At 42.6% G+C, this 12,981-nt stretch overlaps 1 protein-coding gene across 2 annotated transcripts in view; it reads right to left on the bottom strand.

The window, feature by feature from the left end:
- The window catches only part of LOC101846771, a 30,836-nt gene that overhangs the window by 5,171 nt on the left and 12,684 nt on the right, over positions 1-12,981 (bottom strand). For both annotated transcript variants that reach the window (XM_035972558.1, XM_005108981.3), the window contains exons 7-15: positions 12,521-12,622; positions 10,726-10,897; positions 8,859-8,960; positions 8,130-8,218; positions 6,747-6,904; positions 5,945-6,268; positions 5,283-5,535; positions 4,440-4,620; positions 375-3,622 (exon numbers count right to left, since the gene is read on the bottom strand). In XM_035972558.1, the coding sequence (XP_035828451.1) occupies positions 375-3,622; positions 4,440-4,620; positions 5,283-5,535; positions 5,945-6,268; positions 6,747-6,904; positions 8,130-8,218; positions 8,859-8,960; positions 10,726-10,897; positions 12,521-12,622 (4,629 nt within the window). The remainder of the gene's footprint in view (positions 1-374; positions 3,623-4,439; positions 4,621-5,282; positions 5,536-5,944; positions 6,269-6,746; positions 6,905-8,129; positions 8,219-8,858; positions 8,961-10,725; positions 10,898-12,520; positions 12,623-12,981) is intronic.

The following is a 12,981-nucleotide window of genomic DNA, read 5'->3' as shown; positions in this document are numbered from 1 at the left end:
TTAGTAACGACTGAGCTTTTTGTTTCCGCTATTTAGAAGTTGGAGGCAAGCTTTAGGGGTTATAAAGAGACATAGTGCACTACACTTCTTCTAGGTAACTGCAGGAAAAAACTCAGGGAAACGGTAGAAAAAACTCAGGGCTTAAAGAGTTAATGATTGTATTGTTCATTTTAGTAAGTGCTTTAGTAAGTAACACAATTAGGTCACATAAGTGCAGAAGATTAGAGAATAACAAACACAAAAAAGAAGAAGAGACAAAGACTATAGTTGTTTGATAGGAAAGAAGGAGCAAGCCCTACCAGAGCATCTGCCAACTATCCATATTGTATTGTTCACAAGCCCAAATAGAGAAAGATAAACCTTGTTCAACTTACACTCTGATCTTCTTCTGATGGTTCCTCAAGAAAGGACGAGAGTCGCTCTTCAAACTGGTCAACCATCACCTCACCATCAGACCTCTCATGGACATCTGAGGACCCCGCTGATGACCACTTGCCTGTCAAGGAGGTCTCTCCCAGTTCATGACTTTTGCTGTGGTGCGGCGACTCTTTTCCTGATGGTGTCCTGACTTCTTTACCCGAGAGTAGATCCTGTTCAGGAATGTCAAACGACATGAACTCTGTTGAGGTGAACTGCAGGAGTTTGAGGGTCTGGGCCTGAATTAGCTCACTTCTCTCGAGCACACTTGCGGCCTTTTCCTTCGTTAATACATCACAGTTCAATCCTATATCTTGAAAGTCTTCCACGACACTGACTTCAGAAACATCTTCATGAAATTTCCTCACACTCGCATGCTGTAGTTGGCCGTTAATATGAGAAGGAACATCTAGAGGGGTATCTTCTATTTTCTGAGATAAATTACTTTCACCGTTGACCATCTTCACAGCCACTCCATCAATAGGAGTACTGATGTGATCACAGAGTTGTGCCTCTGCCTCCCCGACAGACATAGGTATCATCATGTCTGGAGATGCCGTGTCTCTGACAGGTTCCAACTCACAGCCCGAGTGCACACACGGCAACACGTCAGGACATTGACACAACTTGCCAGAGACATGCTGGGAAGATATATTACCAGTTTGACTAGGCAACTTCACAGGCCCTTCCACTGAAGGTGACTTATTGGGCTCTGAAAACCTTTTCACAGGCCCTTCTTTAAAAGACAAATCATTCTGTTCTTCAGAAAACTTTTCCGGAGTACCTAAGGCAGACAATTTATCGAGTCCATTTGAAAGTCTCATGGTCCTATCCACAGAAGATAATTCCCCAAGTTCGTGAAACAACTTCCCTTGCGAATCAAGAGGAGACAATTTGTCACTTTGCTTTGACAATTTGACAGGATTTTGGACAGAACAGGACTCCTCTTCTTCATCAAATGTTGCACTGAAGTCCAGTCTCTTCACCACAGGCTCCAGAGCTCCCAAGTGTTTGGCACTGTGGTGCTTGTGCTCCCCACCACTCACAGCACCTGCGACAGGCGACAGGAAACTCGGCTTCTCCAGGAAGTCGCTGGCATCACAGACGTTCATTATATCATCAACCATCCTACTCTCAATGGCCGAGTCGCATGAGTGCCAGACATCATCTTCAGCATCCATCAACAGCTGGGTAGGGCCCGGGACAGTGGAACTTACAGAATCGTGGGCTGACTTATGGCTCAAGGTTGGTGCCACAGGACTAACACTTGGCATATCTTGATATTTTTTACTGCTGTTTGTGTTGAACTTGAGAACAGAACCTTCGACAACATCAAACTCATTGGAGCAGTGCTCTTTGACATTCGTCACCTCAGCCAAACTGTGCCTTACAGAGACTAGGTCATCTCTAGACACCGTGGTGGGCTCATCATCTCGAAGACTTACACTGCACTCACCAGAACAATTGTTACTCTTGTTCTCTTCCCTTCCACTATCTTGAGCATCCGGCTTCTGATCAGCTGGGGCCGTCCATTCATAGCGCCGAGTCTTCTCACAGTAGTGGATCTTAGATAGCTGCTGGTACAGAGATGGTCCTCGGACAGAACAGAAAGGTTTTTCCTTCATGGTCAGATCCGACACTCTGCCAAATCGTTCCTTATTCGAGCGCTCCGAGCTTTCCTTCGCACTACGGTTCTTGTCGCGACTCGACTTTGTGTCAGACGATGACGCCTCCACATAGAAGTAAGGCCTCTGCTTGATTGAACTCTCAACAACGCTGCTTTTATTACTGCTTGACCAACTTCCCTTACCTCTACTGCTCAAGTCCTCGTTAGTGCTGTCCTCAGAGTCTGGCCCCTGTAGTCCTACACTAGATGACACTATGTCCGCCCCCCTGTCTCTGTGCACTGGTCGGTGATGTTTCTGTTGCTCCTTGCTGGAGACCTGTTGGGGTGTGAGCTCAGCCTTGTCGCCAACCGGCGTTTCGCTAGAGGATTTTGCCCGCCGTGAACGAGAGTTGCTGCCGTTACTGCAACTGGAGGCGGGGGAGCAGGATAAGGAGGGTGAATTTCTCTCCCTCACCAGCTCTCCCTCTGTATCGTTGAACCTCAGACATTTTGTCTTCTCTTTAAGAAGGCTTAAGGAAGAATTCTTCAGAGCAGGCCCTCCCCTTTGCGAACTCACCTCAGGATCTCCTTCTCTGCTCTGTTGTTTTCTGTGACCACGGTTTGAGGTATTCTCATCAGTATGAATCGAGTTTGAGATTCTCTGACCAGGTCTGCTACTGAAGTAGACTTCGGGAACTGATGATTTAGTCTGTGCCAAATAATCATCAACAGAGTTTGGAAGCTGCCCTTTGTTCGCCACACTATTGGTGATACATACTTTCTCTACTTGGCCATGCGCCGAAGTCCTCTCAGAGGGTTGTCCCTGGTTATTGTTAAGCCCATCGCCCAACGTGGTCCTACAAGCTGACCACTCCTCCGACTCACTGTGATCTGATACGACACTCCTCCCTCGCTCAGAGGATGAGAATGGCTTATTGGGATCGTCATTCTTGAATGTCACTTTCGGCTTTGACCCCGACTGAAGTCGACTCTTGCCGAGGTTTTCACTGTTACCCGACTGGTTGTTTCCCGGTGTGGAAGCTGCCGACTTCTTCTCTTCTCGTGGTCTCTCACACTCTTCCCTAGTAGCCCTCCACACACGATCTATCGAATCACAGCCAACATGGCACTCCGATGGAATCTCTTGAACCGTCTCCTGAGCCTCTCCAGCCTGCAAAACGATTACCGTCTGACCATTTCCCTTCACATGTCTTGCCCCAATCGACCGAGCTTCAGCACCAAAATCATTACTCACACGTGTGAAACGAATGACACCATCAACCCATCCATCTTCAAGGCTTTTTCCATTTTCATCTTCACCACTACATGAAGAAGCCTTGGCACAGAACTCTCTTATGGGACTTTTTGTGTCCTTTTGAACAAGTTTTACCACGGCTTGGGCTGGAGGCGTAGTTTCATCATCAGCACCAGAGGAAGCCAGGCTGGCTACAGTCTCTTTACGAAGGAAACTCGACCTGTTGGAGCTGGGCTCTAGACTGGCAGGCATTTTTGACAAGAAGTGTTTCCGAGCAGCGATAGCACTCTTCTTGAACAAGTCTGAGCAGGCTGTATGTTTATTTCCACCCAGGGAACCTAAATCTGTGGCAGAGAAAGAAAGGGAGTTTGATTATCATCATCATCATCATCATCTTCCAGAGGTCTCAGCATGTGTGCTTTAAATGATGATTAAACTTCTAGTTTCTTTGTTATTTGAATAAGCATACACATTCTATGATTCTTACATGGACACCAATATTCTCTAAAATCACAAAAATTTTTTTATTGCCCCAGAGAAAGACCATAAAAAGACACTGGAAATGAATAGAAACAAATCAACAAAACAGTAGTCATTAAAGGCTCCATAAATAAAGACAGAAAGACAAAAACAGTTAATAACAGTAAAGTGGGATCTACAGTAATCTACAGCTGAGAAAAAACAAACAAACAAGAGTGACAGAAAAAACAGGGGCACAGTAAAGAAACAGATAAGTGTGTCTGGAGAAAGGTCCCAGTTGTCGGAAATTTTGGACATTAAAATAAGGGCATATTCTTGTTGCAAATTTTTCAATTTTTTTTGGAGCAGTTTCAAATATATGCTACATTTTTAAACACAGGGTGTAAAAACAAAGTTTGAAGATAAATGGCTTTAACCGTATCATGTTGACCCAATTTCCAACAGATATATATAACTAATGAAAAATATAGAGGCTTAAAATATAAAATCCTTTCAATATGTTATTAAGAAAAGGCTAAATGTGTGTTTTCTGATAGAACAAAATTTTCTACCTGGTAGGACTTTTTTGGCTTTTTCACCCCATTGCTAAAAAAGAGCTTTGTCGACAACTGGGACCTTTCTCGAAGTACACACACTTAGGACCCACCACTGTCATCCTGTGACCACCTGCTTACGACTCACCTCTCTTCAGCTCGGGGCACATCCCGTCGCTGTCGGCCGGAGCAAAATCATCGTCCAACCGCCTCTCTGGTGATGAGAGCTGGCTCATTTCGGAAGAGTCGTCCAGCATCCCCCTCGACTCTAACCGCTTCTTGACCTTTTCTTGTCGCCTTTTCTTCCATCTGTCAACGTCGTCTGACATCTGTAGGCAGAGGTCACAGATGGTCTTTTTTTTTCCCTTATATGAGATGTACATTAACACAAATACAGGCATTTCAGAATAAGGCAAAAGACAGGCAGACAGAGACAACAGAGGGAGGGGGGGGGGGGCTCTTGTGGTCTAGAGGTACGGTGTTCATCTCTCATTCAATACATCCTGAGTTCATAACCTGACAGTGACGGAAAATTTTCTTCTGTAATATTTTCTCCTTTCACCTCCCTTCCTGCTCTCTAACCATGTTCTGTCATCTGCTTTCGTTTCCAGTTTCTGCCAGCAAAGCAAACTCTCACCATTCACATGGACAGCAAAGAGCTTTATCCCTTAACTACAGGCCCCATTTTTTAAAAATATCAGATCAGGTGTCCACTTAACAATCCATGTCTGAGAAATCAGTGAGCATCACCTTATTTTTATGAAGGTGTTTTTACGCCCCCATCCACACAATTTAGATCATTTTGGATCAGGGCCAACCTGGGCTTAGAAGGATACAACAATCCAGCAGAAAGAATGAAATACTTAATAAAACTCCTCTCTCGTGAATCCCAGACGGGTCTCATGCGTGCGCCAGTGAAGCGCCTAGAATCGCTATACCCCCTGACGCTGGTCAACACCTCTAAAAATAACAGATTATTATAAATACTGACCATCCTCTTGGACTGAGAAGATCTTGGGCTGGACTGCTGTGACCCCATGGGGGACAACGAGGACCTCCTGCCCTCTAAGTGCTGGGACGGGCTCGTTTGAGAGGGGCCTTCGCTGTGTTTGCAGCTGTTGTTTGAAGTTGTCCTGGACCTGTCCTCCACCAAGGTACTGTGAGTAGACTGGGACTTTGGCGACAGAGTTGTTTTGGCATTCATGTTCGTAGTTAGCTCCGGAGAAATGGACTTTGACCTTGACCTTGTGTACACATTAAAAAACGACATCCACCTCATAATCATTAAATAACACCATTATTATCTTCACTATTCTGTTCTGTCATAATAAACAATACCTTGTGTTGTAAAAACTGGTGAAACCAGAAAGTGCTTTTCCTCTTAAGGAAGATGAAAAAAAGTACACTTACTTATCTTAACATAGTCCAAATTGTCCAAGACAGCTACAAAATGTTGAGGTTTAAGTAATAGTTTTATGGCATTTGCAAAACAAATAGGTCATATACAAGTACCAAAGATTTTAGGTGTTACAAGACAGTGATACACAAAAAAAGGAGGTATACAAAAAAAGGAGGGATACGGAAGATAGATGTTTGATGGGGAAAAAAAAAGAGTAAACCACATCACAGAACCCACCAACCACCCACACTGACCTCTGACTCGAATCGCAGTCGCACTGAGAGCCATCAGTCATGTCGCTGGTGCTGGTGGCCGCATTACAGGACTTGACACGGTGGGGCCGACGACGAGCCCGTGACCTACTTTCCGGCCCGGAACTTTTGCGAGAGACCTCCAATGTACTAGCGCAGCCCTCCCGTCTGCTGGAGTCGGTGACAATGGCTTTGCCGTCACTCTCATCACACTCAGCCGACTCCGTTGCAGGTGGCGAGGAGGAGGGCTTCCTCTTTACCTCCTTAAGCAGGAAACTGGAGCCGGAGACGGGAAACTTCAACTCGCTCTGCGACCGGAAGCGATGGCTGTCAGGAGTAAGTAAAAACCAAAGAACAATAAATTGAAAGAATTATTTTACAGCTTCTGAGAGGTGAATTTGTCAAACATCAACTTGACTCTGATTTTGGATCGTCACTTAAGTAGCATTTTTCGGTTCAGCCTTTTAAAGGATCGTTACTTAAGTGGTGTTTTAGGGGAACCACTTTCGTCAACACCAAGATCTACACCTGGTTGTGTGCTACATTTATTACCTATTTCACCCATATTGTGACGCTCTGTCCAGTTACGAATAATTTGAGTGCTCACACCAAAAAATCCACCAATATATGATTGAAATATAATGGTTTTAAAGCAACACCCTTCACCTCCTCAAATTGGGTGTAAAACTTGTGAAATCCCTTGCGTAAAGAAAGAGATTTTAAAAACTCTGCCAGGCCCAGACCCATGGCCACCTGCGACTGTGACTGATGGACGTCGAGGCATGAAGAAAAGTATAAAAATTACCTCATGTTCTTGTCCTCCTCCTCTTTGTTGCCTGTAGATGAGGGCGTCTTCTCCAGTGACCGGCAGCGCTCCCGGTCTCTTTCCTGTATCCGCCAGTTTTCCTTTTCCTGGACGCTCAGGTGGTACAGAGTCAAGTCCTTGTTTTGTCGATCATACAGCTACAAAAAAAAAAGCCATGTCTTTCTAATGCGAAAATGTGAAATGGTATTTCAAATGTGAAAATGTGAAATGGTATTTCAAATTTTAAAATGAGAACTGATATTTCAAATGTGAAAATGTGAAATGGTATTTCAAATGTGAAAAGGTGTTGAAAATGTGAAAATGTGAAATTGTGTAGGTTTAACATACCTATCAACGCTATCAGGCCCTCCGAGTTTAATGTTCATCTCCATCCAAAAGGACCCAGCCAAATATAAAATTTGTATTTATAAAGTGCCTTCCTCAAGGACACTATATAGGACCGAGCTGAGGGTTGAACCCCAAACCTGGTCATCTCACAATTACAGTTAACAGTAGCCTAACAACTGGGCTACTGAAGTCACCCACGTTTCAAACTTTATCCAGTTATCTTAAGTATTTCCTGAACAGCACTGTCAAAACAATTTCGTTTTTAAGCGAACACGGCACCCTGACCTGGTATCCTAGCTCAAGTCTTTAGTGGTTAAAAAGGCAAACATACTTTTATGAAAATCTATTTGTAAATATGTCAAAAATTCTCAAACTTACAGACAGATGAAGGAAAGGTACATATTCATACAATATACGGGTTCATATTTTTTAAACGTTTATCCTACAGCTTTTAATAGGGAGTTGTTTTCAATTACTCAAAACCTTGACAAAAACAAAAAACACTGCGGCAAGCCACAGAAAACACTGCACCGTCTCGCATGTGGCTCATTCACAGGTCGTCCCAGGAATAGGTTGAGATGAGCAGAGATGCAGGTTATGCTAAATACATTCATCATACTTTTAGTTTTAGTAAGAGTTTTACAGCACTTGCAACACAATAAGGTCATATAAGTGCCGAAGATTAGAGATGTTACAAAAGAGTAGTAACAAATACAAAAAAGGAAGAGAGATCAGGGCAATAGATGTTTGATAGGAAAGAAGGAGCAAACCACACCAGAGCACCTGCCAACCACCCACATTCATGATACTTTGGAAAGACACCCTTCAGTACAAAAGCATCTTTTAAAAATGTTTAACAACAACTGATCTCCGTCTAGGATGATCATAAGCTCCAACGTAAACAAAACAAAAAATTTTAACTCATAAATAACAACAAAAAAAGACCCAAAAAAAATCAACCCCCTCCAAAAAAAAAACCCAAAACACAACAAAAACAACCAAAGGAGAATTTTTTCAATGTCCCACCACACATACCTGTCGCAAGCTAGCCAGCTCCTGCATCGTTCGCTTCTGCTGTTTGCGCATGGAGTAGAGCACTTCTTCTTTGCACTTCTCACGCTCACCTGCACAAAGAGATGGTTCATCCTGAGCACACCATCAGCCCATCTCTTAACTCTCTTGATAATAGGCTTTTTAACTCTCTACCTCCAGCAACTGCTCCCAGTGGTCGAAACCGCTGTGCTGGTGAGCCTCTGGCAATGACTTGGTCAAATTCCTTACCTTGACGACGACGTAATAGTTATTCTCAGCAACTGACAAAAACAGGTCTCATACCAGAGTTCTTTCATATCACAACAGGTATTTTTAAAAGTTAAATAAACAATTCAGTGATGTGTTTGTCACTTTCAGGTTTTGTACCAAAAGAGGGCTCCAGCACAGAGAGAAAAACCCCCTCCACAGATACAGAGTCAATGAGCACAAACTCTAAATACTGGCATTCTGAGAGCATTTTCAAAAGTAATTTTAAAGTTTCTAATGCGTCATTCTAAAAGAGCGCTTTACCTGTTACAATATAGTATGATTTATTGGCAGCTAAAACAAAATTTTTACTTAACATTTCTTTTGTTTAAATTTCTAAAATGGTCACTGCTCCGATGGCAAACAGTTTTTACACCTATCCACACAACTTATGACCTATTATTTCTTTTACTGCCCCCCCCCCCCCATGACTGGTAGATGAAGCAGGGGACAAGGTGGACTTACAGCTGGTGAACAGAGCTTTCTGCAGGGCGATAGCTTGTTGCAGTGACTCATGAAGCTGCTGGGTCATCTTAGAAACAACTTCATCCTTGTTAGAACAGTCGGCTGTTGAAAAAAATTATTTATTTCTTTCAAAAGAGTTTTTTTTTTACACCCTCACTGACAAAATATGGCGCTCTTCAAACAGTTCAAATCAAAGAAATTGGCATTTTTTGGCAGTTTGGCAATTTCTTTCTAATTTTCTTTTTTTGGCTCAACACCTTTTATGTCCATTTAAAAACACACTTCTGCGTCGATTTTATGGAAAAAGTTAGATTAAAGGAACAAACAATGTAAATTTGTTAAGTTTACAGGGACACTCAGGCTATGGAAATTACCAAGCTTTGGCGGCCATTTCTTTCACTAATTTTACCTCTGAAACCAGGCAACCCTGACCTCCTTACTCCGACTTCCATTCAACACGGATATTTTTTTCGCAAAAAGCAAGGCAAATGAACAGACTTTAATAAGACGATACCAATAACCCCAAATGCCCAAAAATCGATGAGCGCCTGATTCCACCACGTCATGACACATATAGATCTTCTTCTTCTTCTTCTCCTTCTTCTTCTTACGTTAATACGTGAATGCAAAGTATGCAGCAGTACAGTCCCTTACGCTACACAATATGGCGCTTACAACAGTTAAAAACAAACCACAAAATTACAGTTACGTTATTTCATTTTGAAAAAAAAAAAGCATGGTGAGTCATTTTACCAGTATTGACTAGTGCTTGAGTTTCACAAATGGGAGAATAAGCAGACCTGCCACTCAATGAAATCCAGAAACCAGGATCTCAGAGTGGAAAATCGGGATATGGTGAAAAAAACCCAGGATCAACGACAAATCACCAAGATGACTGCTAAATTTACTTTTAAAATTTCCAGGGTTGTCCATAAATATTATCCATGTATATGCCCTCTCTCTTTCTCTCTCTTGCTCCGTGTGTGTGTGTGTGGTTGTGTGTGTGTGTGTGTGTGTGTGTGTGTGTGTGTGTGTGTGTGTGTGTGTGTGTGTGTGTGTGTGTGTGTGTGTGTGTGTGTGTGTGTGTGAGATCACTATTTTTTTTTAAATCCTGAAGTATCACATCAGGGACTGCTAGTCCAAGTCTAAACCCCCCCCCCCCCCAGTATGTATAAACTTAAGATGACCTCGTCAAAGGACAGTCCCTGAAACACGCGCAACTCACACTCACACGTTGAAGTCACATGATGCGAACACACAATTGAAACAGTTTTACAGATGGGTCTTGATGACGGGCCCGACTAACCAGAACTTGGACAAAGCTTGTTTTGAAGGCAACAGCTGAACTATGAATAACATTGATCGTCTGTATGTAGCAATTGAAACAGTAATCAAGCCATCATCTGAGAATTCTGAGTGGTAACAAAAGCAAAAGTAGATCTTGAGAATGTCCCAAGTCGGAATGCCAAATCGATACTTCTTCCATTATAGTTGAAATATAGCATGCGCGAAAAGATCCAACACACCAGAACACCGGCCAACCACCCACAAACATTCTCAAAGTCGTCATTTTGGTGTTAAACTTGTTGTGGAATAAATTAGAAAAAAAATAGAGCGAAGAGAGAGTATTTGTGCCAAGGCTTATCTTGAATGTGTTTATTTCACTAAGAGTTTTACAATGTTTTTATTTCACTAAGAGTTTTACAGCGCTTGCAACACAATCAGGTCATATAAATGCAGAAGATTAGAAGTGATACAAGAGAGTAACAAACACAAAAAAAGAAGGAGGACAGATAAGGACGATAGATTTTTTATAGAAAAGAAAGAGCAAACCACAGCAGAGCACCTGCTAGCCACCCATCCTCACCTTGAAGTCTGTCTGCCTCATCACGAGCCATACAGTACTTTTTTTTCCAGGCCGCTGACTCTGTGTTGAAGTTAGAAAGTTTCTCCTCTGTCTCCTCCACGCGACACTTATAGTACTTCATATCCTCCGCCATCTCTGCCATCCTCGACTCCTGAGCTGCCAGCTCTCTTTCCTGAACAATAATATAATGACAGGGAAGGAAATGAAATCCTGATATCTTCCTTACTCATTTTTGGTAGGGATGGGCAGGTACCGGTACCCAGTACCGGAACTCCCGGCTCTACCAAAAGAGGTGTCAGTACCGGCACCTGGCCTCCAGTACCGGCTCTCGGAAGGAGCCGACACCAACGGTTAATATCAGCTCTGAGAAGGAGCCGACCCGACAGGTTTTTTTTTTCCTTACCGGGCCACGAAAAGTGTGCAGTGTGTAGGCTTAGGTCTAGCAGCTGGGGCGTCATATGCACAACGCAGCGGGTAACCTTGATACGGGCGGCGCTGATCGTGGCGTTAGACGCAAGACGCGAAATCTGTGACGTCACCTACTGGAGTCACTCTCAGTACCGGTACCAGAACCGGTACTGGCAGTTCTCGGCACCAGTACCGACACTGGATTTCGCCTGTACCGCCCACCACTAATTTTTGGGTGGCGTTTTTTGTTGCATTCATAAACTTATGTGTATAAACTCCCACTAGACCACAAGAGACAAGTAGATCATACTGCAGACAGAACAACGAAGAAGTACTGAGATTTTTTAAAGTTTTAGTAGAGGATTTACAGCGCTCGCAACTGCATAAGGTCATATGAGCGCCAGAAGATTAGAGGTGTTACAAGAGAGTAACAAAACATAAAAAAGAAAAAGGGGAGATAAGGACGATAGATGTTTGATAGGAAAGAAGTACTGAGAGAAGGAAAAGATGACAAACTTAAGTACAATTCACACATCTATATCTGAAGATAAATGCTCAAGTGTGTAATTAAACCATGAAAATAGTCGCAGATTTGAATGGTGCGCTCATGAAAATATATTTATTTTGTTTCCCTCCCTCATCCTCTCCCCAACTCAACAAACACACTCAAACACACACAAACACACACACACACACACACACACGCACACACACACACATACATATACACACATGTGCATGCACTTGCCAACACACGCACCACACATACACAACCAAAATCATGAATTCTAGTCAGAGAGCATTTTCATTTACATCACCCTCTTCTTGACACTGAAAAATAATTCAGAACAAAAAGGAGAACTCCTTACAGAATACTACGCAGAGAGAGGATCACCCACAACAAAGAGAAATTATTATTCTGAACTTATGCAGAATTAACAACTATATAACTTATTCTAAAAAGGCAGAAAAACCAGCAACATGAAGACTTAGAGCTATGGGGATCAGAAAAAGCAGATATAATCAAGCAAAATTGAAATCTTTGTTTGAGTAGCACATTGACACAATAATAGTCATTTAGTGCAGGAAAAAAGCAAGACAGACAGACAGACAGACAGAAACAACAAAGGGAAAGTAAAGAAATCCAAATGCCCTCTGTTTTGGGTTCAAGAGAGACACATGCCCTCAATAACTATCCTGTGATACTAGAAATATTGAAACAGAACTGAAAACAGACAAATAAGAAAGAATAAGGCTACGAAAATGGCACTTCTAAATGCCAACAGAAATGAACAACCACAAACATGAATCGCACAGGGGGCTGGGTGAATTACTCAAAGTCTGGTGAGTGACTTTCTAAAGGATTACTGCTAGCACATGAACTGACCTTTTCCTTAAGCATGGTGTCCATCTCTCTCTCCCGAGCCTCCATCTTGTGACGCAGAGCAATAAGTTCCCGCACCGAGTCGGTCAGACTTTTGTTCTCCACCTATGATTAGAAAACATCTTATGAATATATTGTCATGCAAATGTCACTTGCGGTTGCACATTGCAGTATAGTTCTGTCTTTCGTCATTGTTTTTATTTTTTATTAAGAGTTTTATGAGTTCTGTGTAAACCGACCAAGACAGAGACTCTTGACAACTTTAAGCAGTTTTATGGTGGGAAACTTGGTATGAGAACTAGATATTTTAATTAAGTACATGATAAGATGAACTATATTAATCCAAAAGTGAGCCAAATTAACAGTATGCTTTCACCAGCTTCAGAAAGTCAACACACAGACAAAAAGCGTGGTGCCAATGAAACAAGCTGATGAAAAGATTCACAAGCAGACATACACACACA

This window comes from Aplysia californica, unplaced genomic scaffold (genome assembly GCF_000002075.1).
Source record: "Aplysia californica isolate F4 #8 unplaced genomic scaffold, AplCal3.0 scaffold00740, whole genome shotgun sequence".
Classification (NCBI taxonomy): domain Eukaryota; kingdom Metazoa; phylum Mollusca; class Gastropoda; order Aplysiida; family Aplysiidae; genus Aplysia; species Aplysia californica.
Note: the sequence above shows the minus strand (reverse complement) of the source record. Positions and strands in the feature narration are given on the sequence as shown.